The 26,254-nt window shown below is 34.1% G+C and overlaps 2 protein-coding genes across 16 annotated transcripts in view; both read left to right on the top strand.

Moving 5' to 3' along the window:
- Positions 1 to 26,254, top strand: part of LOC149797874 (exocyst complex component 1-like) — a 169,353-nt gene that overhangs the window by 22,456 nt on the left and 120,643 nt on the right. For all 15 annotated transcript variants that reach the window (XR_016421906.1, XR_016421905.1, XR_016421903.1 and 12 more), the window contains exons 3-5: positions 5,933 to 6,066; positions 12,391 to 12,486; positions 14,199 to 14,262. Coding sequence is in view for 7 of the 15 variants with exons in the window: in XM_089962899.1 (XP_089819025.1) it covers positions 5,933 to 6,066; positions 12,391 to 12,486; positions 14,199 to 14,262 (294 nt within the window). In the remaining 8 variants the exon portion in view is untranslated. The remainder of the gene's footprint in view (positions 1 to 5,932; positions 6,067 to 12,390; positions 12,487 to 14,198; positions 14,263 to 26,254) is intronic.
- LOC149797876 (uncharacterized) lies at positions 22,532 to 25,387 on the top strand. Its single transcript, XM_089962900.1, has one exon. The coding sequence runs from the start codon at positions 23,301 to 23,303 to the stop codon at positions 24,639 to 24,641; it is 1,341 nt and encodes a 446-aa protein (XP_089819026.1). The 5' UTR covers positions 22,532 to 23,300; the 3' UTR covers positions 24,642 to 25,387.

The following is a 26,254-nucleotide window of genomic DNA, read 5'->3' as shown; positions in this document are numbered from 1 at the left end:
CTGTACTCTGTATAGCTGTTACTCTGAGAGTGTTTCCTAACCTAATGCACTGCACTCTTTATAGCTATTACCCTGACAGAAAGTTTCCAAATTTAATGCACTGTACTCTTTATAGCTATTATCCTGACAGTGTTTCCTAACCTAAATGCACTGTAGTCTTCATAGCTATTACCCTGATAGTGTTTCCGACCTAATGCACTGTAGTCTTCATAGCTATTACGACAGTGTTTCCTAACCTAATGCACTGTAGTCTTTATAGCTATTACCCTGACAGAATGTTTCCTAACCTAATGCACTGTATTCTTCATAGCTATTACCCTGATAGTGTTTCTGACCTAATGCACTGTAGTCTTCATAGCTATTATGACAGTGTTTCCTAACCTAATGCACTGTAGTCTTTATAGCTATTACCCTGACAGAATGTTTCCTAACCTAATGCACTGTATTCTTCATAGCTATTACCCCAATAGTGTTTCTAACCTAATGCACTGTAGTCTTTATAGCTATTACAGTAGTCCCCCTCTTGAATGGCCCCCCGACCAGTGGCCACCCGCTCCTTTCTGCCAGAATCCGTTGGCACCGACGAGTTTGTGTTCAAAAGTACCCCTCGCGAAAGGCCACCTGGCTAACGCGACCAGCGGCCAGCATATTAGTGCAATAATATAAAATTTACCCCTCACAAGCGGCCGCATTTTATTTTAATACGTATCCAGAATCAGTATTTTATTCATAACCTGTGTTAAGTAATCCGATTTCTGTTTCCCGATGTCAGGTTTTCGTTACTGAAAGAAGTGTTGAGTAAAGTACATGTACCACTAAGGTTCATATTATATAATTTACGCCTCACAAGAAGCCAAATTTATTCCATAAAAACCGAGAAAGACTCAAATTTTAATCCATACAAAAGGGTAAGTACATGTAATCCAATTAGCCTTACTGCTGTGTTATCATAAGATGTCTGGTTTAGTCACTCTGATAATTGTTAAGATTACAATTATTGAACAGTAGTAACAGCTGAGAAGTGTCAGTATCGCTGTACAATACCCAAGTCAGCAGGAAAATGGTTTGACAGCCTTTATGGCTTCCCTTTGTAAGATGTTGAGCATGTTCACTTTGATAATTAGTGGCTATTACTACTGACAGTAATTGTCAAAATTACGAATCCTAACAGCCGCGAGGTCAAATCGTGTGATGTTATGGTACATATCGAAGCCGTTTTGGCTTCTCTCACTTAGTGTAAGGAAATGCATAAAAACAATAGGGTACCAGACTGCGACTAACGAATCATGTGACAAGATCACTTCCTTTAAAAACACACGGCAATTTGTTTAGATGCATAAAAAATTGTTTTATCAGTATTGTAGTTGGCAACATGAATAACTTACTGCAAAAAGATCAACATGTCATCGAGGAAAAGAAAAATTCTCAGTTTAGAAGAGAAAGTGAAAGTAATTCAACTGATGGGGGGGGGGGTCGAGGATCCTTGCAGAAAACTAATGTCGGGAAGATTCAGATAAACAATATCGTGAAAGATAATGAAACAATTCTGAAGAAGTGGGAAGGTGAAATGGACGGAGAAAGGAAGATTGTTTGAGCCAGGAGACGTTTGTATCCTGATTTGAATGACAAGAAAAGCAACAATTTTGTCAGTTGAATTGGGATATGACGACTTTACCGCAAGTAACGGATGGTTGCACAGATTTCAAGTGCAACACAATATTAAGTGTTCTGTCCTTAGTGAAGAATCAGCTGATGTTAATAATGAAGTTGTTGAAGATTGGAACAAAAGACTAAACGATATATGCAGTTGATATGACAGCAAGGATATTTTTAATTGTGACGAGACTGGTTTGTTTTTTAGACTGTTACCAACAAAGTGACAGATGATGTGATCTGTACCATAATTATAAAGACAGTTTTAAAACTATATCAATGGTTATTCATAGCATTCTTTTGAAAATGATGACACAGTTTGTTTTACATTTATTTCACAACATGCATGTGATTTTTTAATGAAAATATTAAATGTTTTAGAATTAAATGTACTTGTGACTTTCTTCATATGAATTTACTATTCGCATTTGTCATCCCCCTCTGGAAAGGCCACCCTCATTGTAAGGCCACTTCCCTGCTGCATTAGGGGTGGCCTTATAAGAGGGGGACTACTGTACCTCTGACAGAATGTTTCCTAACTTAATGCACTGTAGTCTTTATAGCTATTACCCTGATAGAATGTTTCCTCACCTATTCCTGTAAGTATTTAGATTCTCTTATTTACATGCACCATCAGAATGCTGACAAGAGGGCATACATCTCCCCATTTTCATAGCAACAGATTTATTCCTACCTTAATTAGAACAATTTGTTTGGGATTAGCTGTTTGAGATAGATAATAGTACATGGTGATAATAGTCAATGTACACATCTTGTGCACTGAATTGCATAAATTCAACATATGATCTGAGATTTGTCTGCAAGATATACTTGATCTAGCATTAAATGCTAGATGGCTTTACTTAAAATCAACTAAATCATTTTTTTGTGAAATTCCAATTCATGAATTTCTTTTACTGAAAATTGTATAGTTTCAAACTGTTCATTGTTCTTGTTTGTTGACCTATGTTGCAAATGTACTGCAAAGATTCCTATACTTTAAACATCAGAGCTTTATTATGGTGTGAAAATATATAATGGTGCCATATTACCATAGGGTGCCTTTGTTCCAAGAACACTTGTAAGTAATTAACCAAATTATTATAATGCAGCCTAAATTTATGCAGACCTGCCAACTCTTATGATTTTGCTGTAAGTCTTGCAAAAATTACCCTTAAAATATGGACTTACGGCATACAAGCAAAAACTATGGAAAATGATAGTTGCCGAAAAATCCGGATAATCAGTTCATCCGTGTTTGATATGGATCCGGGTTTCATATTAGGATTAGTGAAATCGGTAAGGGAAGCAGACTAATTTTACAGCAGCACCCTAGATACTTTAAACTGCACCTGTTTGTTCATGCAACGCGTCTGCATGATCAAAATGTTGATTATGAAATTTTTTAAAATGGCGTCCAGAAAGCAATGCATGTTTAAGACAAAAGGGGGAAAAAAGCTTCTAAAAAGTGTTAAAAATTAACACTGAAGAATAAAAAGGAGTATTCAGATTCTCGTGAATAAAATCTGGAAAGGACACAATTTCGTTTATTGGACATTATGTGCCAATTTGAGTATGTCTCATGGCGGGAGATATGATTGCCATCATCATGTGAAATGGAAAAAGAATTTCCAAGAATTACGTCAAGTTGAGAGATTCCAAGAATTACGTCAAGTTGAGAGATAGCAACAAGCCATTGAGTTGCATAGGGTTTGGAACTAAAATTTATGCAACTTTACTAGTGGTAAATAAAGTCTACACGTACTTTACAAACTTTTCAGTTGAACATAATGTTTATCGTTGCTGCATTGAACTTTAAAATTGCATTTTCCAGCTTTACAATATTGATATTTCTTACATCTTACTGAAAACTGGTCAATCTTACAGAAAAAAATCAGCTGCCTTACTGAGACAGACTCATCACGGTTGGCAGGTCTGTTTATGTTATGTTGGATAGATAAACAGATGAATTTTATTTCTTATTGAGGACTTGTTATAAAAAGCTAATTTTTTTACCAAGAACACAACAGTTACTACTTAAATTGGCACTTCTGCAGAAAAAAATTGTATCACTAATTTTGGTTAAAAATATTAATTTCTAATCTGCTATAAATGAACATTGAAACATAAATTGCAGAAACAATTATTATTGTTAGGTAAGATAAGAAGATGAGAATTCTTTATTTCAGACTACAAAGTCCATACCTCTAAAATAAAATATAGATATAAATTAAAACATTATAAACATAAAAGAATATATATATCATGCCTACAAGTATACAGATACATCTACAACTATTAGCTGTGACATGCATTGTTAAGAATGAAATTAAATGACACAGTTAAATAGTTGAGAGTTTGTAGACTAGAAACCATGAGCCTCTGTTATATAATTCCTGAAGGTATTTGTTTTATGAAAAAAATGGGCCTCAAAATTGTATTGTCAGAATCATCCCTGAATAAATTTATAATAATGAATTGGTCCTTTCTTTACCCATCAGTAAAAATCTTGTTTTTTTGTTTTTTTTGTTTACTATTGCAGGTTCTCATCTGACAAAAATGTATGATAATCTACATTGACAGTCATTCATAATATGCTAATATAGGTTTTCTATCTATCTAGCACAGAAATGAAATGCATTTCCTAGTATTTTATCAAATATTTTTAATTGTTTGCTTTTATTTTTGGAATACTATTTTAAAATCTTTGCAAATATGAAACAAATTTAAACTTTATGCAAGAATGTGAACAATATGCCCATGATTTCACAATGTATAAACAGTAATTTATTGGAGAAGTATATATTACTGTAAAGACTGTATGTCTTGGGGCTAAAGAAAAATTAAAAACATGTTTTTGTCATAAGATTATGCATTTAAAAATTATAGCCTTTTCAGTGTCCCAGCACTTACATACATAAAAAGAAGAAAGTCCAGACAAAATTGGCAAGATCGCCATACTGCATTCAGCAGTGATCAGCTCTTGTTCAGTACCACATCAATAAACTGTTATAAACAAGCATGATTGTTTTTATGCTTTTATTTTGCATCTACACATTTTCCAATTTTTTTCAACATTAAATAAAGGTAAATAAAAACTTAAGTAGGATGCTTAACGTTTACCGGGCGACCTGTACTGTTTATAGTGTACAGAATAGTACTTACACAGTGCAGATTGTACATAGCATTGTTGTTCATTCTTGTCCTACTGGGAGCACATATTAGCGGTTAGGTATTTACATTTTCAAGGCAAAACGAAAATTTAATTATTGGTGCATTGATATAATATTCTAATGTAATAATGCTTAAACAAACAATAATAAACTGAAGACATAAGGGATAGGTTACTATTATAAATGCTTCTAGTAATCTGCTAATGCTCAACTCTTACCATCAGTCCAAATTTTATATATTTGAATTGGGTAGAAATAATAAGGAAACAGAGGAAAATTAAAAATATATTAACTTTTAAACCAAATTATATCAATTTATAACATTCTCATGTAATAATTGATGATGATAGTCCCTTAACAAGGACTAATTTTTTTAAGATGCCGTTACTATCAAGAAAATACATTGATTACCTGGTAGTATTTTTTAAAATGTTGAAGGGCCCAAAAATTATAGTACATAAAAAAAATTCTGTAATTTTATGTTACAACATTTATAGTTCATAAAAAAATTTACTTTGAAAATAATTTTAAATGTCCCAAGACTTATAGTGTCCCAAGACTTACAGTCATTACAGTATGTCAGAAAAGGGAAAATATAATATAGGTAAAACAAAATTTACCTTGAGTTTGCATATTGTTAAGCAGAGTGTGGAGTTCTCTTTACAACAAAGTGGAGTTTACTAAGCAATCTGGATGATGTTGAAGCTGATATTGTCAAGAATTGTAATTAGGAATTATGTTATATGTAGCTATTATTACAATCTGGTATTCATTTCTGGAGGAAAACCAGCTGTGAGAAATCTGAAAGCTTGCATTTTATTCATTTGGATATCAGTTACCAATTATACTCATTTAGAAGTCAAGTCCAACTGCAAAAAGTATCAACCATGATCTGCAGGCAAATAAAGCATTGGCAGGTCAGGGTCTGTGTTGTTTATTTTATTTATTATTCCAGACAATCTATATGGATCTAGGTCTGCAAGTGTATTATGAGATAGCATATCTGGGTCTGTGCAGTTGACTCAACTTAACAAAAACAGATACAGCAGTTTGAATTTTCTTTTCTATTTATGACAGTAAAATATTTTCTTTATCCATATAAACAGTGAGTGTTGCAGAAGGAATGAACCAGACAATGGTTTACCAAGTGAAGAAAGCAGAAAAAGGAGAAGTTTACAAGAAAAAGATGACTCGCTACCTGAGGGATCTCAAAGTAGTTGATGGAAAAGATGCCAGGAAAGTAATTTCACATTTCTTGTCTATGGTTGCCAATCAAGGATAAAACTATCATTCATTTTGTAATGTATCTATGTGTCCCAACAGGAGAACTTGTGAAAATAATTTGGATTCAGAGATTTGGTAATTGAGTGCTGACATAGATGTAGAATTGGCCAGTGACAAAACCAAGTCATGAAAAATACTCATGTTTTCTATAGATATAGGAAAATATGGCATATCAGTAATATCTGTGTAAAAAAAGGACAAACACATTCTTATAGGTAATATGGTTACTTACTCCATTTTTGTCTTCTTGCATGAAAAACAATGTAAAGGTAGAGATTTTTCTGGGCCTGTTTTGAGGCTGGAGTTTGGCCCAGTTCCTATTACCAAAAACTGTCAAATTTTCCCAGTTTGAGTGTAAAAGACTCCATTCAGAAGTCTTCAAAAAATTCTGACAGTCTGACTATCAAATTTCTATAATGACCATACCAATGGATCTAAAGAGTTGATGTAAAGCTGTTTAATTTATTCAAATATTTAAGAATCCTTTCCTGGTAAATTGTGTCTAAAAGAAAACATGCAGAATTTCCCAGTTCAACCTTTGTATGCATAACGATATAGAATTCCATGACACTCAGACCCCATTTTGAAAATGGCAGAAAAAAAACCTGATACAGTGTGACCCCGCTATAACACGGTAGTTGGGTGTTATAGACTGAACCATGTTATACGCAGCCAGGTCAGTTAGCTGAAGAAAATGATGTATATACCCCAAACACTTGGTGGGTGGTAATAAATGTGGGTGGTAAAATATGTGCTTCTTTGGCACATTTACCATCTTAAATCGATGCATATTAAATGGGAAATACACCTGTAGTGAAAACAGATAAGGCATATATAATATTTTAATTTATTTAGAGAACCACAGATTGGTACATATATGTGTATACTGTTGATATATACATGTCTTATGTATAGCATGAATAGAGTATCAACAGTGTGTACTCATCTGCAAATCTCACGCACAGTGAATCCACAATACAAGTAATCCCATCGAAAAAATGCACACAGATTTAAAATATTCAGTAATTTTGTCACAGGTCATATAATTCAGTGGATAAACATAGCACAATCATGTAACGAATGATGAAGCACATTTACATTTAAGTACGTCCCAAATCAGTAAAAGTTAGTTTGTGTTTTAAGCCGCCATTGGTAGCATTCGTAAGCACAAAATTTTTCCATGCAAAAAGGAAACTTTCACGGCACAGTAAACATGTTCAAGTCATGTTGGAAAATGAAAAAATCCATCAGATTCCATTGCTTTTATTTAAGTTTGGTCCTGACTTCTTTGAAGAAAAGTTCTTTGTTTTTATTGAAGATTGTAGTCGGCTTTCCTTAATGAAATGTGCATGCGTTATTGAAGTCACTGCTAAAAGCCAGCTTTGGAGAACCAAACAAATGCCCATTTCTTATTGTGGCGGCAACTTCAAATAATTGTATTGCATGATTGAGACTGATTTTTTTTTCTCCGTTTGCTTAGTATGTTTTCATAACAGTCGGTGCTTCAAAGGTAATGTTTTCTTTGAAATTTCAGCAGACTATTTTATCTGGGTACATTTTTTAAAAAGGAATTGGCCATCGTTTGGTCGATTGTAGTTACAATTCCTCCCTGCCTATTGAATAAACCAACAAATAAGATGTTTTTTTTGTTGTTGTTTTTTTTTTTTTTTTTTTTTTTTACATTTGTGGTAGTGGAGTGATGCTGCCTTCCACTCGATTTAACAAAGGGTCAACAGATGAAAGAGACGCAGGTGTTCTGGTCTGATGACAAGGATAGTACAGAAAATGGGGGTGTTCTGAAGGATTTAATTCTGAGTGGAAAGAAGAGGAATTTTACGTACCATCCACACACAGATGTCAGTCTATGTAAATGTATTAATTACTAGTGAGCGGCCGAAAATCTGACGAAAGATAGATTATGAGATAATGCCTCGTCCGGTTGATCTCTGCTACCAGAAATATCAACAACAAAAATGCAGATATCTCACAACATACAGTACTCATGCTCGATGTCAACATAAGCGGATTATGATATAACAATGCACTGTTAAGATGGTTTGTCAATATGGACAAAGAAATTGTTTATGTTCAATAGATAAATTTCAAAGCATTTTATGTCAGGTTTGTGGCTTCCTTTCTTGGGGCCTCTGAATTTCTTCACTCCAAATGAATGGTTGTATATACAAGTTTAAACAGTCAACAATGTCACCAATAATAAAAATCTCCAGATGATATATTTTGCCGCCAATAAGGAGAAAAAATTCGCAGTTTGCGACATTGGCGAAGCCTTATGTGATCCTAGAATAAACATTTTACACTTTAGTTTTTGTACTTTTAAGAAGAAAAACTATTTTTTCGTGTACGAGAAAAATACATATAAAATTTCAGGAGCCAGTCCATGATCGTCTTGTATTATTCATGCGCTTTCTCTTCCCCAAAATGATAATAAACGTTTTACGATTTTTCTCGTACTTTTCAGAAAGATTTTTTTTCCCTTGTGCGAGAAACGTACATGTAATTAAAATTTCGGGAGCCATGCTGCAACTATGTTATATCCGAATTCGTGTTATAACGGAGCGTGCTATAGTGGGGTCACATTGTAATTGTAGTTGTCTTTCAGGGTGCTTACCTGCCAACCCTTACAATTTTGCCTAAGTCTTACAAAAATTACCCTTAAAATACAGACTTACAGCAATAAAGCAAAAACTACGGAAAAATGACCATTGCCAAAATTCCGGAAAATTTGTTCGTCCGTGTTTGGTTCGGATCCAGGTTTCATATTAGAAGTAGTGAAATTAGTCAAGGAACCAGACTGACTTTACAGCAGCACCTCACACACTTTAAACTGCACCTTTTTGTTCATGAATGATCAAGCTGTTGGTTATAGAATTTGTTCAGAAATGGGGTACTGCAAGAGTGCATGTTTAAGATGAAAGGGAAAATAAGTCACTTGAAAATTGTTAATAATCAACACAGAAGAATAAAAAGGTAATATTCAGATTCCTCTGAATAAAAGCTGGAAGGGACACAATTACTTTTATTGGACATCACATGCCAATTTGAGTATGACTCATTGCGGGAGATAGATTGCCGTCGTCATGTGAAATGGAAAAAGAATTTCAAAGAATTACACTAAGTTGAGAGACAGCGACAAGCCATTGAGCTGCATAGGGTTTGGAACTAAAGTTTGTGCAACTGTAAATAAAGCCTACGCATACTTTACAAACTTTCCAGTTGAATATAAAGTTTATTGTTTCTGCATGTTTCAAATACCAAACTTTTAATTACATTTTCCAGCTTTACAAAAGCAGTTTATATTTTGTTACACCTTACTGAAAACTGGTCAAACTTATGGAGAAAAAATATAAACTGCCTTACTGAGACGGATTCATCAAGGTTGGCAGGTCTGAGGGTGGATTCCATAGGTAACACTGCTGAGTCTTTGTACACCACTCCCTCGATAACTTGCACCCCGATAACTTGTGAACCCACTTATAATGCGAGGTCAGTTGTGGACCCCCATTTTTTAAAATAGAATTTACCAAAAAAATCTTGATCAAACTTGGTAAATGAAACATTGATGTATCGCTCTTTTTATTGTCAAAAACAGTTGATAGGACCTGGAAATTTTAATCAACATTATGAAATTATCAATCTTCTTAGTAAATAACAATATTCAATGAAATTTTGATCCATGAAAATGTCACGCCTGCTGGAGGCAGTACTTTAATAAATAAAAATCAATTAAATAATTTTATTATCAAACAAAATTTGTATCTTAGTTCTTTCTTTTACTTCGTCTTACGTGTAATCATAAATGCATTGTGCCCTCTTGTATTAAAAAATAAATTGCATCAATCAACAATATCACCTTGGACCATGAGCATTTCAATGAGAATTAAGTTCCAACAGCGTTATGATATCTGACTTGTGGAGGTGTTTGTTGTATGGTTGCAATGAACTAGAAAGAAGCTGACTTCCTTTGTCTTATCACATTAATTGTGTCTTTTGTATCAAATAATAGAGGTTGAATAAAAAAAAATGTTAAAAGGCATTCAAATCCTACAGGAGTAAGATCTAGCAACCCTGGTCATAAATCAGTTGAACTCATTCCGATTGATCAATTGAACACAGTTATAAATATTATTGTGAATATAGTATAATTAAGCTACTTTAAATTAACCTACTCATGCATAAATGTGATCAAAGATAGCAAGGCAACCCAAGAAAAATGAATACTTCATAAAATAAAGAGCTTTGTTTCATAGATAGGATCATCGTGGAGAAGTGAGCTTCAGAGAATTGCTGAATTGGCACTTTGAGAAATCTTAAAGGATGAGAAGAAGTATCACTAATAATTGCAATGAAATCACATCATTAATATTTTCCTAATTTAGCAATAATTTTTTTTAGATTTGATGCAGACGATTGTTTCATGAAATGAAGTCTCTAGTTTTTGGTAAAAGAACTATGTTTCATGGTGTTTCAGCAGTTAGTCTAGTACTTCATATTTCGTAGCCATATATGAAGCAGGAAACCAGAATAATCAACAACATAAAGCAGTGACATAATACACTAATGTTTTCGGCTTACATGTGAATGTTGTTTGAAGCTGGTTGGAATTAAGTTAGTGAGCTTGTAGATATTGGGCATCTTGAATGTAAATGTAATTTATACAGAATAACAAACAACCATATGTGGAAAAATGCTATTTTAACAGGTATACACACACAAACACACCATCCCAGTTTTCTTGATGTCCAGCAGGGATGGAATCACTTATTTTTTGGAGGTCTTTTGTTAACTCACTCCCTCACCTATAGTGTGGTCTATGTTTTTGGACCCTGTTGTGCATGAGTTATTGAGGGAGAGGTGTAGTTTTGTTTTTCTAAAATTGTTGCATCAAGAACTATCACACACGGTCATAAGATTCAGTGGTTATATTTGTGTCAAGCAGTTTTGGTCACCGATTGCAAAAGTCAGTGAATGACTTGGTTTTTTGCCCCATTGATTATGTTAAGCTTCTGCATTTAGCTACATTTCTCTGACACTTTTATATTCTGTAATTTGAACTTAAACACATATTTGGAGCTCTCATTGTCACATCTTTAACAAATACCTATAGCTCTTCATTTCTAGCTTTACATATCATGGTATGTTTTCACTGTACTGGTACTGCAATTCCCTAGTAATCTTGTTGCAAACTTTTCATGACAAAATGAATCCAAAAGATTTTTGTAAAGATTTTTACAAAAAATAGTTGTATTGGTCACAAATTAATTTTGAATATTACAAATATATTTATATGTATAACTTGTAATCATGACGACCAAAAGAAATTTTGTGAAAGATATTCAGACTAATTTGAAATTTTGGAAAAGTTTAGAATTAAAAAAGAAAATATACTTTGTTTTCATTATGTTTATGTACTAGTGTATGTTAATATGTTAATTGAATGTGTTCTTTTAAGCGTGAGAATCAACCTTAGATTTTCAGAACAGAGTTGTATTTTGTCTGAATTTTATGTCATTTCTCTAATCCACTAAATATTTTCTCATTTTTTGAGTCTGTGTGTTTTATGTTTACTGGCTCTCTCTCTCTCTGATAAACATCTGTTCCCGGTGTTAGGATGACACTTAATGTTTCCCTGCCCATTATATCAATAGTGTAGCTAGTAAATTGTAGGCTTCATTGTCAGCACTTCTATTTTTATCAACAAGCTTTGTAATGTCAGCACAAAGTCTTTTACAGGGTGTCAGCCATAATGTAGCTTAATCATCCCCCTTTAATTACTTGTTAGTTGACAACCTATATGACAGTTAATATCTACATAGGAAAGTCATCTACTACAAGGTACTGACCATTTCAATTTTCATTGGGGGAGGATACAATTTTATATCAAGCTGAGGTATTTTATTTTATTTTACCTCAAGATTATTATTTTTGTATAAATAATATTATGGATATAATATGATGTTATTTTACTTAAATCAGAGCAAGATATTTTTCCAGCTACTTGAGGGCCAGAAATGTGAAAATAAAATGAATCCCATGCCCCTGTCCCAGAAAATTAAATTGTTGGTCCCTAATATAATTGCGTTATCATGTGGTACATATCACTGTTTATTAAAAAATACATTTGTATGCCATGGTACACATTTTTCATGGTACCCAGCTCCATGCGGACTCATAACTTTTGGTCATTTTTAAGATTACCTACCCAGAAACCTGTTTAGCATGATTTAACTCCCTTGACATTTTGATGAACTGTCTTCTGCAGGAAACAGCTGACTTTGACTTGCATTTTGAGAAGGTCTACAAATGGACTGCCAGCAGCATTGAGGAACGGGATAACTTCATTAAATATATCTGGAAGGTAGGCATTTTATAGGCAGCAAAGTCACAAGAGTAGGAAGGCAGAAAGAAATATATGCAGACAAAAATAAAGAGGGGGAATAAGAAGCCAAAAAATGTTTGACATGCAAATGCAGGGAAATTACAGATATTTGATATCAGAAAGGATCAGATTTTGAAATTTTTTCATCACAAATACATTAGTGGATTCAGAGCCTGGACAGCACCTCTGTGGGGTGGGAATTTACCCCAAGTTCTTAAATATGAAAGGCACATACCTATCCAAGGGTTGTGGTTTTCTCATGATTCCCCATTTTCAATATCTACATTACACTAAGAATGAGTTATAAAGAGTGCATTGCATAATATATTAGAAGTTTGAATTTGGTTAATTTGAAATACATAAAGTTCACTATGTTCATGAATAGATGGATGGAGAGATGGACAGTATTTCAGAGCTTTTTAGAAGAGTTTAATGAATTATGTATTTTGCTTCTTGGTTTGGTACTAATTGAGTTAAGTGAAATTTCAATAAGGTATTTTGTGAACATCACGGAGAACATTTTTCAATACCACACCAAGTTACATCAATCAAGATAATTATCATGCTTTTCAGTTAGCTCACTACTGAAAGCTTGCTTGGTATATGGTCAATTATATGACTGTCATTTAAGAATTTTCCCAATATAATCAAGTTCTGTTATTTCATACATGAATAGATCATCCAGAACATCACCAGATTGAATTATTTACACTGCTTGAATATGCCATAGTACAGAATTGACTTTGCTTACAACAGGAAAAAGACATTTACTTAAGTTGCCTTAAATGCTTAAAATTACAGTTTATACTTTGAATGCATGTCAAAAGTTCTTTGTGCATTTTTTTTCAATTTATTTGTGTAAAATGCATGAATTTGTTGCTTATCTAAAGACATGCAGTATCTTATTTATCATAGTCAAAAAGATCACCCTCCCTCTTGATACACTTGCGATAGTGATTCCTGTCTTTGCTTTGTATCACAATTTTTTTAGTACACAGGCTAGGCATTTCCTCATTCTAGTCATAATTTCACAATAATTTCCACTGATTGTACTTTTATATGTTGAACATTTTTTTTTCTCTGCATACATTCCCCAAGAAAAGAAGGAACTATGCAGTTGTTGATTGAGTTTTTATAGATGCATGGGCACTCCTTTGTAATGCAGGGCATATTTTGATCTTCTGTTGGTGATACAGATCTGATGCTTTGTAGATGACAAGAGATGTACCATCCATTCTCACTTATAAGATGAGTTATGCTGCAAACTGCACAGAACCAAATCTGCCTTCGCAAATTAGTAGAACAAACAACATAGACCCTGATCTGCAGGCACACAATGATTTGGCAGATCAGGATCTATGTTGTTTACACTTGTACTAGACTTATAAAGGAGATATTTGGTAGATGTGCACTAGGGTATGCAGAATTGAAAATGTTCCACTGGATTGACAAATGGGTAAAAACTTGGGCTGATTTATGCCACAAATGTTGATCTTTTTTTAAAAAGAGCTAAAAATTAAATGAGACCCAATTGATCATTATGTATCCAAAAATAGATATTTATTGTAACCAAGGATATGCATCATCCAGATTACCAAAAGTGATCATGTGACATGTACCATAATAGCTGGTTTATGATTGTGCAGTATTTTTTTAATGAGAATTTATTGTATTTTTCCATTTCCTTTCAGCTGAGTCAAAGATATCTTGATCAAAAACCAGAATTTCTCAATGTGCCCAAGAAACTTATGGAAGGTAAGTAAACTATAAGGACTTTGCTTCTTCAAATGTCATAGAAGAATGTTTGCACAACTCAATCAAAACTTGAAGCCTGGATCTCGGGAGCTCCTGCCAAGTGCTGCGGCACCTTACCTTTCTAAACCATTGTCCTTATAGATGTGACACATTTTTCCAGCCTGTTGGAGAGGCTGCATGTCTTAATCAACCTCCATGACCTCTTTAAAATCCTGGGCACACTTGTAAATACAATCAGTGTTTGTCCGACTGCAGTCACCAAATGTGACTGTGTTGGAAAAAATACAAAGTCAGACTGGGTCTTGAATCTGGATCCTGAATATACGAGTCATGTGGAGGGTTCTACCACTTGCTGTTTTAGCTGACATTCCTTTACGGTACAGTACTACCTGTTTATCTTGACATCCTCTTGACCAAGGTAATATTGTGGACATGAACAGATATCAAGACTAGTGGAGAAGTGGTGGCAGGGTCTGAAAGGGTCTGAAGAAAATCTGATTTTTACATACAGGTGAAATTTGTAAAAGGTGACCTGTCATCAATGAGCATGATTTACACAAAGAGAAAATTATCAATGAAAATTTTGATTAAATAAAGACAAAACTAGTCAAAAATACACTTGTATATTGACAACTTACTTTTGTGTAGTACAGTCTATAATGCTTTAAGTACTGTACATGTATATGAAAAATCCATGAATTTGAGTACAGGTCACATCTTAGAAAATTCTTGTATCAGTCACATCCTGTTGAAAACACAAATAACACATTAAAAAAATAGTAGCCCTATTTTGAACTATATCACATTGTCAACAGACATGTGTCACTAAACAATTCACTACAGTATTCATTGTTGCCACTAGTGTGTGACTGTGTTGTTGTTGTTTACATGTACATATACTTCAGTTGGCCAACATTTTGGTCTGCCTGAGACAACTGTCATCTTGCTGAGGCTACCAATGAGATGAGTCTATTCATAGGGAAATGAAAACATGTGAACAAAATAAAACTGCTTGCAAACATCCTTTCAAGATGTCCTACATTTAGTTATTTGACCAGATATCTATATTTTTAAAAGATTGGAAATTTAAATGGCATTTTATGCCACTATTAGAAGCGATTGTTAAGCACAAACTTTTTTCCTGCAAATAGGAAACTTTCATGGCACAAAATACGTGTTCCAGTCACTTTGGAAAAAGCAACAATTATTAGATTCCATTGCTTTTATTCATTCTTGGTGTTGGCATCCTTTGGTAAAAGGTGCAGTATTTTTATTGAAGTGGCTGCTAATGGCCAACTTTAGAGGAGCCAACAAATGCCCATTTGATATTGAGGCAGCAAAATCAAATAAGTATAGAACAAAGTATGGATTCAAACTGGCAGTTTGTTGATATAAACAGTTAGAAAACAGGATTTGTTCAGTTTGGGACCTTGGGCTTCTTTTGACATACACATTAATTCTTTTATCTCCCCATCAATATAAGCATGACAGATTTGGAAGTAAGATTCAACATTGGGCCTGGGACATTGCATTTTCATCAAAATAGGCAGCTTGTTGGCTTAAGTGATGTCAGGTGGTTAGGACTGTATTAGTGACAAGGGCATTGTAAATATGTTTGCAGGCTGAAAATTTCCTGATGCTAATTAATATTCCCCATCACACCCATATTGATTTTCAAGATTATGTAATATGCCAGTACTTTTGCAGTCTCACTCAAGGTAAACCTGTATTTAATTTAATAACGTAATGTCTCATTTAGTCATAATTTTTAATGATGTAAAAGACTGGCCAGTAAAATTGTATAGAAAACAATGTGTGAAAGTGTACAGTCTTTCAGATGAAATGAGAGAAATTTAACATAAGGCGTTTAGCGCTGTTCCAGTAAAACATATATCCCCCTCAGGGACGGCACTTTAAAAAAAAATATGAAGGAGGTTATGTTTGAAACTATTTCTATTCTGATAGTGGAGGGTTGGCTTGAAAATTCACTTCAGGTGTGGGTTGTGTTAAAAAAAATCAGAAATCACATGTAGGGGTGTCAGAAAAAAATGAATACATAATATTTAAATCACATCTAAGCCCCCGTCTTTGTGGTCTAAATCGCGGCGAATCAACATACAGGGGAGAGAACTTTAACGGTTATTTAATTTTATTCGTCTCAAGTTATCCCGTGGTATTTGCGTACCCCGTATTCGAGTCACTCGGTCATTATTGTACAGCGTGTTTGGTCAGCATGGCCGAAGAAAGTGTTAGACAATTGGGAATTGATGAACTTTCGAGTTTTCTATGGAAACGTGGAATCCAAGAAGAATATATCCAGAAATTTAGAGGTTTGCTATCTTGGAATTCAGTCTTTCAGTTCCATTTCACGTTTGGTCTCCTGTAGCTCTATCCGCAACACATCGGTGTACATTTAAGACACCGGTATTTCCCGCGTTTTTTGGCGATATGTAAATATTATTATTATCTATTCCCGTGTTTGACTACTTGTAAATCCACGTGGAATAACACAACCATGTGTCATGAGGCCATTTCGAACGTCGTGGCTACATACTCCTGTTACCATGTACTGGTAAGTGTCTGAACTATACGCTGGCATGTTCTGGACAAATTTGTATGCAGCAATTGCATTTTAATGAAACAGGTGACATCAGATCGTCCATCAATACATGTTGGGGGGCTAATTTATTGGACTAAGAGCAGACTCCAACTGATATAATCACCAGAAATTGCTTGGACGTCAGAAATGTTTCTGCTAATAATAACTAATTAGACTACTGTTGCCTGATAGTATTTATTACCATATTCAGGGTAAATTTGTAGTACTCACAATTTCTGACCATCTTAACTGATCACTATAAAAAAAGAATCTCTTTTAGTTTCCATGTTTGCGGAAGTGTTTATTATTATTTTTACAATTAGTGAAAAAATACTGGTATCTATAAATGTCAATGTCAAGATGTGACAGTTGTTCAAAATATTCAATTTTTATCATTCACTTATGTGGCATACAGTTATATATTCAATCATATAACAATGGATCAGATAATTATCACATCATTAACATACTGTGAATCAAGTTTAGCAACCATTCAAAATATTTATATAATTTTTATTTAATAGCAATTTCAGAGCTAACAAAGGTAAAATTGCATGCGTACTGCATTTTCTCACATTATAATTATTCTGGATATATTTATCATATCAGACATTAGTGGTAAACATTGGGCAATAAGTACAGATTATTAACTGAATACTGCAAAATATTGGTTCCGAGGTGCATGTGGTCAAAGATACCTGAGCTTGTGAGGTCATTCTGTACCAAATGAAAGAGGAGCCAGTATTTTTAAATAATCAGTAACCTTATTATATACCTAAAAACAATTAAATCATAATGGAGACAAAGATTATTTCAGTATTTTCTTGAACATTTTGCATAATAACATCTCAGAACAAAAACAAGGTACTTTGTCTTTTCAGTATTGAAAGAAGTTCCCAGGTATTAAAGGTAATGAGCGAACATATATGGTGCTTGGCTTTAAGTTCTGTGTGGTGCTTTGTGTTGTATCATATATGTATTAACTGCTTGATTAGAAAGACAAAACATACGCTTTTTGTAGTATTTCCAATTTTTGGCCATAATCATAAAGTTTAAATTCATACATGCATGTGCAAAATGTTTGAACATGCTGACATCCAATAAAACATGCTGGGTATTGATTGCTACACATGCCCGAAAAATACAGGGGCTAAAGCTGAATTTTTTTTTTAATGACTAAAAAATCTCAACCCAAAGTTTCAAGATATTGAAATTTTATAACTGTGAAAGATTACTGACTTTTTTACATTATATAAAAATGTAGCTATTAATTTAATAGTATAAGTTAAGCTCCGATAGCTAATAATTTAATAATATTAAGTTGAGCCTCCAACAGCTGATAATTTAATAATATTAGACAGCTGTATATTATATATACTACTAGTAATAATGAGTATCATGTTGTTCAACAATTAATATTAGTAACTTGTTTTAAAACTAAAATGACAATTTATTTAAAAAAATTGAAAACAGATACTTACAGCCTCTGCCTCTTTTAACAAAATCATTGTAATTTTGTAAAGACTTGTGCCAGCTCAATTAGGGAAAATTCCAGTTGCTTTAAGCAGGTATGGGCAAGTATGTACATGATCTGAAGATGAACATATTATCGCATGATAATCCACCCTGTTGCTTTTTTCCCCCACAAATTTTCCAAATTTTTCACTAAAACTATTTTTTCTTATAGTCAATCTTCCATTTCTAATACTATAAGATGAAAGTTTTTACTGGTCCTGGAAGATGGTAGGAACTACCAGTAAAAATGTTCATTTGCATTATGCTATATATCATTTAACTTGAGAAGTAATTTTAAACAAGAGAAAAACAAGCAGCACCACAAACCTTAGATCAATGACAATCAAATCTTCCCAATTCCAAAACCAAGAAAGAATTATTTATGAACAGTTTTCAATACTCTGGGGCCATTATTTGGAATATTATCCCAAAAGAAATTAAAGAATCTTTCTTGGATGTCAGCTTTTCATAATGGGTATATCGCATGGATGAAATATAAAACTTAATACCACATGGCCTATACACCTCCTCCAGCTACATGTTTGTATACATGTATATGTCAGTATGTGTCATGCAAGACTTTGACTGATGAACACTGCTAGTAACCTCATCTGTTAGAGTATGTTCAATGTGCATGTATAGTTAACTAGTCTGGGTTCATATGACCTATGTATATTACTAATGTATGTGAACATGTATGTGCAAGATGGATAGTGATTGGTATCTGTACATTATCTTCGAGGCCCTCAAGGTTGATTAGTTTTATTTTGTAACTAATTGACTTACTCTAATTCAATAAAGTCTTTATTATTATTATTACCTGTAACTGGTAGTGAGTATGAATCTCTTTTCTAAATGCTGTAGAAAGGTTACACTGTAATAAATGCTTTGCTAACATTCCTAAATTTCTCATAGATGGTGGGGGAAAGTGCTATTTCTCTGCTTCTTTTCTTTTTCAGTACTTGTCACATTTCATGTATTTAGATGTTTATTCTAGAATGTATACCAAAAAAAAAGAACCAGTTTAAATGATATTGGATGATCTCAGTTCCTAAGTTAATATTACCAAGTGGTTGAAATGACCTCTAGACAACTGTTGTGGGGTCACTGAGGGAAATCATCTTTTCTGTGATACATGTATTTTCATTAAAAAAATGTAGTTCACTAGCTGCACTATCAAGTGGATTTTAAAGATATTCTGAATTTATTTATTTCTCTCACTGATGATTATCTAGTGTGTTTCACTCAGGTTTTTAGCATCAAAGTCAAGATAACAGGATTCAAAAGTCAGATAGTGATATTGTTTAGAGTAGTGGCAAGGGCTTTTTATTAAACCAGTCAATGAGTGCATTTCAGAAATACTTTTTCACTATTATTCTTTGCATCAAGAAAGTATATCATGCAATATAGCTCAATAGTGATGTGGTTCTGTTCTTTTCATGGTACAGATTTTGCACTTTTATATTTTAGATGAGGAAATTGATGGTGAAAGTCTGTTCCTTCTGGAACACAGTGACCCTGTGGAAATATTTCCAAAGGCTGGTCCAAGGGCAAGGTTTCGGTCATTTTTGGACAGTTTGAAGGTATCCACATGACCATTATGTTGTTTTTTTTTTAAATTAACCAAATAAGGTATGTAAGAAAAGTTTTAGCAGCATAACCAATTAAAAATTTGCAATGAAAGTTGGTTGACATATGCCAAAAGTATACTAAACTTGCATAGCCTTATCAAAGAATATGCATTTTTAAAATATCCAAGATGAGTAAATTCAGTAATGTTGTTGTCTGACAACAGCAAATTTCAAAAAAAAAAAATGTTTTGATTATGATCTATAGATGCATTTTAGTGTACTTAAAATAAGATATTACCTTGACACCTCATGTTGTGCATACATAGCTGTTTATGTGCATTGGCAGTAAAACCTATTGTTAATCATGGAAGATGTTATTCGTGTTTAATGTAACCAGATGTTGACATATTGTAAGATCATTAATGCAGTTTTATATGTGCTCTTACAGGTAGAAAAAGGAAACTCTGTCAGTACAGTATTGCCAGCTTCTGAAATTGGTTTATTGCCATCCCAAAAACCAGAAATGACAGCTACCCCAATTACAGTTACCAGTAACCAGTCAACACCTGTGACTGTAACTGCAGCAAATTATACTGTACAGAGTATTTTGGGAGCTGCTGGAACTATCGAAAAATGGCTGACAGGTATTATAAAATTTCTTACAGCAAAGGCAACAGCGCTGTCAACACTCAGAATATTTTTAAAACATTGTATCTCAAAAACCTTTGGAGGTAATGCTTTGAATCCCCACCCTCTCAGTGGCTTTTACGTTACATGCAAAAGAATAATAAGATGTTTATTTGGTTAGAGTTTTGTTTCAAGTTTTGAGTTAACCTTATTTTTTTTAAAACTATGTACAGTATTATTTTGATATTCATCTGGGCTTGCCCTGCTGAGGGGACAAAGCCCGAATCCCTGCTGACCTTGACTGACCTTTTTAGGGTTGACATTGTGGTTAAAGAACTTTTTATTTACTCAGAAAACTCGGATGCTAATGTTTTGTTACTTAGTAAAGACATTCACCAGTGGTGAGCATGTCCCTGGGAAAAGCCAGCACCCATAAATGACATTGATCTTTTAAAAGAAAAACTTGAATAGTTATTTTCTGTGTTAATGATATAATTTAAGTTTCTTCATTTTTTGGATAGTAATGTCATTTACACATTCAGTGTGGATGAACCCTGCTAAGTCTCTGACCTTGACCTTTATTATCATCAAGCAAAAATGGCCTTGCCTAGGGGGTTGGAGGTCACTTATTCTGTATATAGGCTTATTTAATGCATACTTTGAAAATCTTCTCCTCTGACAATATTATTGCTGCAGTTTTACTATTTTGCATATAGCATTTGGGGCATGGTACTGAATTGTGTTTGCTTCACTCATGACTCTGAAACCATAAATGGCCCCACTCTGGGGGGTCAGATATTTCATATAATGATAAATGTCAAATTCTTAAAAAAATCCTTTCTAAGACTATTGTAACTACAACTTTCATATTGCACGACCCTGGTGTCTATATCGCCTTGCACCATGGCATTGAAAATTCCATATTGTCTTATATAAGGCACAGTTTTGAAAATCTCCTTAAACTATTATAGATGCAGCACAAGGTAAAGGTTCTGAACTTATGTTTTGCCATCACAACAGGTATATTTATTTACCCAGTAGAGTAATATAGGCCTTCACGGGCCTCTTGTTAATGATTGAAAAAAATACAATGTTGTCAGTTGTTTTCATGTTATGTCTTTCAGGTATCATCTTCTTCGAGTACATGGAATAAAAGTATATGAAGAAGAATTTGTAAAGGCACAACCACCAGTACGACAAAAATTCTATCAATTTCGGAATGAAGAGTCTTTGAAACTGGTGAAAGAAAACAAACAGAAAAAGCTCATAGATGGAATTGTATTGACAAACTGGATCCTTTGGGGAAGAAGGGAGGCATTACAGGATTTAAGTGCCATAAAAGTATCTTCAGCAGATAAAGATCCATTTGAGAAATATAACAGTAAATACAAAAAGATAACAAGAGAAATATCTGAAATAGATGACTTAATCGAAAAAAAGGAGTTGGAGAAAGTTGATAGAATTAAGAAGGGACATTTGGATCCACAAAGCAAGAGAAATATCAATGAACTGATAGACTCTCATAAACAGCGAAGGACACTGCTAATGACAGAAATAGATACTGTTGGCAAGAACTGGGATACAGCATTGCGTAAATACATAAGAGATGGACCCCCCCAAAAAAGAGGTAGAAAGAGTAAAACTGCTATAGTCTTTAAATGTGCACGAGACTTGAAGAGAAAACGTGATGTGTTGGAGTTGGACAGTGATGAAGAAGAATTTGACACACTTGATGAATGCGGGGTAGTCAAAGGAGAACAAGAAATCATTTTTGAAGGACCATCTATGAGCTTTGTAAAGCCAAACAGTAAAGAGATTAATCAAAACCAGATTACTGAAGTAGTGACACCCACATCACAAGGCGAGGAGACAATAGAAGACAGCACAGAAGTACCTACAAGTGAGGGGATGATAGAAGACAACATTGAAGTACCTACATTGAGAAGTGGGGGGATGACATAAGATAGTTCTGAAGTTCGGTGTGATCCACATGAGGAGGAAGCTACTGTGCTAATTTCAAAAAAGTTTGCCCTCTTTGTGCTATACTGAGGCAGATATTCTGAAATCAAAGCGACAACTCAAAACTTTAAACGAAAAGAGAGATTTTAAGAGAAGTATGGCAAGCAAAAACAGTATGTGGTATGACAGTAATGCTTGCAATTTATCTTGGGAAGAAGCAGTGAACAATCTAAAAGATACTGTGAATAACATCAAAAATCAACTTTCATCTAGGATTAGAGCTATAGGACTCCTTCATGTTGCTGATGCCATTGAACGTGATGTTTGTGTGCAATTGAAACATGCATGGGCTATATGCAGAGAAACTAGTAAACATGAATATAAAGAAGTAAGAGTTAAGGGTCCCATTTTAGACTACAAGAGCACTGTTGCTCGAGATTTTATGCTTAACAACTTGCCTGTCATTCTAGTTTATATAGCAGGTAAATATGGACCAGTGGCTTATTTGACTAAAAGATTACAGGGTGTTGAATGGAGTAAACTGATTGATAACTTAAGGTGGCCTAATCATGATCAGATAGTAAAAGCAGAAATTGCATCAAAATTGAATGATTTAATTGTTCCAGCCTTAAGTTTTGCAACAACAGAAAAAGACAAAACTTTTAAGGCTTATCCTTACAAAATTGACTAGCAGAACTTACTTGAATAAACATAAAGTAGGTGGATTGGTCTTTGAAAAGCGTGGCATTAAACGCAATGAAGTTAATATGACTAATAGCTTGGAGAAATGGACTGAAACTAAACAAACGTGCGAAACAAACTATGAAAGCAAAAAGAGAAAGAAAGAGATATTGGTTCATGAAGAAGGTTCTGGCAGACCAATGCTGGCAGAAAAATATCCAATGTTAGCAACTTGTTTGCTCTCATTATTTGATAGTGCAGGCCAGAGATTACAAACACATCAACGTCTAATTTATGAAACACTGTTTGTAAACAAAAAGTTGTGGTTGGACATGCCACGGGCTGTTTCTCTGTTACAACAAGTTTTTGGAATACCTATTTCTTTGTCTGCTGCTTACACATACACACAAAACTTTCGATTCAAAACATTCCAAGCAAAAAGGCATCATGAAGGTAAGGCTGTGAACCCAGACATTTCGCTTCGTAGATCTACTCGAGACAAAGGTGGATACTCTATAAACAGTCACTATGCTATGCATGCATTACAGTTATCTTTAACAGAATTTAGTAACAAAGGATGTGTTTTAGCAAGAGATGATAAGGCCTTGGTTCATATAGATGTAGAGGTTGTTCAGCGTCCATCAAAATCTTGGAAGCGAATCAGCTATTGTGATCATGATTGGGGAAAACGTTCGGATAAAACTTTATCAATTACAACATATCAGTTTAAAGTGTTGCAGCTGCAAGAAGAACGTGTCATTTCACGCATAGGTTCTGTTGGCATTACCAAAACTCGTGTACAGGGAGGTGGGGCCTCATTAATTAAAATCCACTATTTTGAACCCTCGACTGTGTTTAGACACATGAATGAACTCTTGTACATTATGTCTTTAGATCAGTATACAAGTCACTTTTTGAATAATGGCTCATTTGTCTCTCAGTTGCTTGTTACAGTTGATGGAGGTGGAGATGAACGTCCACGAAATAAAATGACACACTTTTGTTCAGTGCTTATTAGATGGTTGCTTGATTTGGACAGATTCAAAGCGCAGAGCTTGGCTGAAGGAGATTCAAAATATCATTCTGTGGAGAGACTTCACACAGCAGAAAACAGAGCATTAAGTCAGTGTGGAATCATCTCATCAAAAAGAATTTATGAGAAAGAATATGATGAACAGGGCACATTTGATTTAGACAAATTCTATGAAAATATGTCAGCTGCCCAGGAAGAAGCAGTAAAAAGAATCGATGACACATTTTATTCATCAGACAAAATAGATGCATATGTTGCACCTAAAACATTGGACTGGGTATTTGACCCAAATTTTGAATCTGTAATAAAGAATTTTCTTGGTAAGAATGCATCCTATCAAATGGAAAATAATTTTGTTATAAAGCCAAGTGGACCAATATGGGGAAAACTGTGAAAAATATGGACTTACAAAAGATAAGGCAATGAATGCTTATCGACTTTTAATGAACGCAAATGATCCAAACATATCTACTCAAATGCATTATGCGTTTGCAACATACAGAACAGATGATAGTTGGAGAGGTGTCCCTGTCAAGAGATATGAAATACAACCAATCTTGGATATGTCTCGTCTACCAGGCTTTCATTACCTTTCTTATCAAGACACATTAATGGCCATTCTGTCACTTGAACAGGAAGATGAAGCAAAAGATTGTTTTCATACTCCAGATTTCTTTTTGCCAACCAGAAACATTAAGCATCTACTGGAATCGAGTGCAGATATTTTCACAGAAGATATGGAAAGTGTCAGCAATCTTGTAGGCGTAAGCTGTGAGGATATACAGATGTATCTTGATCATTTGAAAGAGAAAGAAAAACTTAAAACTGAGAGAAAGAAAATAAGTGAGAAATTTAAAGGTACTCCACTTGGTGTGCTTAATATGAAGTAGCTTAAGTATGTTTTGCACACACAGTTAGGGGTTCAAGAACACCCAGATAGAAAGTTAAAGACAGATATACTGGCAGAAGTGCACAAAGAGATTGCCAGAAAGAAGTTGTCAGAGAAGGAAGTCGATGCATTGGTCGAGTGTTGTATGTTGCAGAAAATTTGAATTAAACATGCAGAAGGAAAAACTTATAATTGGTGAAAGAAGTTCCTGTTTATTTGATTTTAGGCTTTCATAAAAAATTGTAGTTTCATTGCAGTTTGTGTTCTTTATTTCATTAGTGTTGTTTGATACAGAAGTTGTACTTAATTTGGGGTTAATGCCATTTTCAGTTCTTTGTAGCTTATATATGGCAGCTGGTATCGAAGATGGCAAGTTTTCACAAATACTCGGCGCTGGGACTCAAACCAGTATATATGGCAGTTATCAGAAAAGGCAGGACATGATGATGATGATGATGATGATGACTGTTCATTTGATGGATGTTAGAAAAACAACTGACAGTAGTCATAGGTTTGAAGACAATTACAATGGTCAAAAATGATACACTCATGCAACTGTGGCATAAATGATAAACCAGTACTTCTTCTGGTGGTGCTGTTGATTAGTTGCTTTATTTGGTGTTTTAGGTCTCTCCAACACCCAACGTCATTCAGAGACGAGACCTCAGGATGTTGGTAGATCATTATGGTTTTTACACCATTTTCAGCACAAGTGAATCTATACACAGCAGCCAGCTTTACTACTGAAGACATAAAGGGCCAAAGTGGGGTTTAAAAAAATATGATGAATGGCAAGTTAATCACAAAACAACATTTAGACCACTCTGCCAAGTTAAAAGTACATCATGTTCCTGCTTGGCCACCACTGATGCTGCTGCTGTTGACAATAGACAGTTGACAACAATTCTGTTGATCTTAATAGTACACTGGGCCCAAAATAATTATTCCTCAATTTTCATCTATTTTTTTAATCTAATTCAATGTGGGTTATAGATTTTTTTAAAAATATTTTCAGGACAGTTGTTGTTGTTGTTGTTTTGGGGCTTAACGCCATTTTTCAGCACACGATAGGCTATACATGGCGGCCAGTATTAATGGTGGAGGAAGAACCCGGGAAA

The sequence above is a fragment of the Sinohyriopsis cumingii genome, chromosome 6 (assembly GCF_028554795.1).
Source record: "Sinohyriopsis cumingii isolate HCF-2022 chromosome 6, ASM2855479v2, whole genome shotgun sequence".
Classification (NCBI taxonomy): domain Eukaryota; kingdom Metazoa; phylum Mollusca; class Bivalvia; order Unionida; family Unionidae; genus Sinohyriopsis; species Sinohyriopsis cumingii.
The sequence above is the reverse complement of the archived record's forward strand: the minus strand, read 5'-3'. Positions and strand labels throughout refer to the sequence as shown.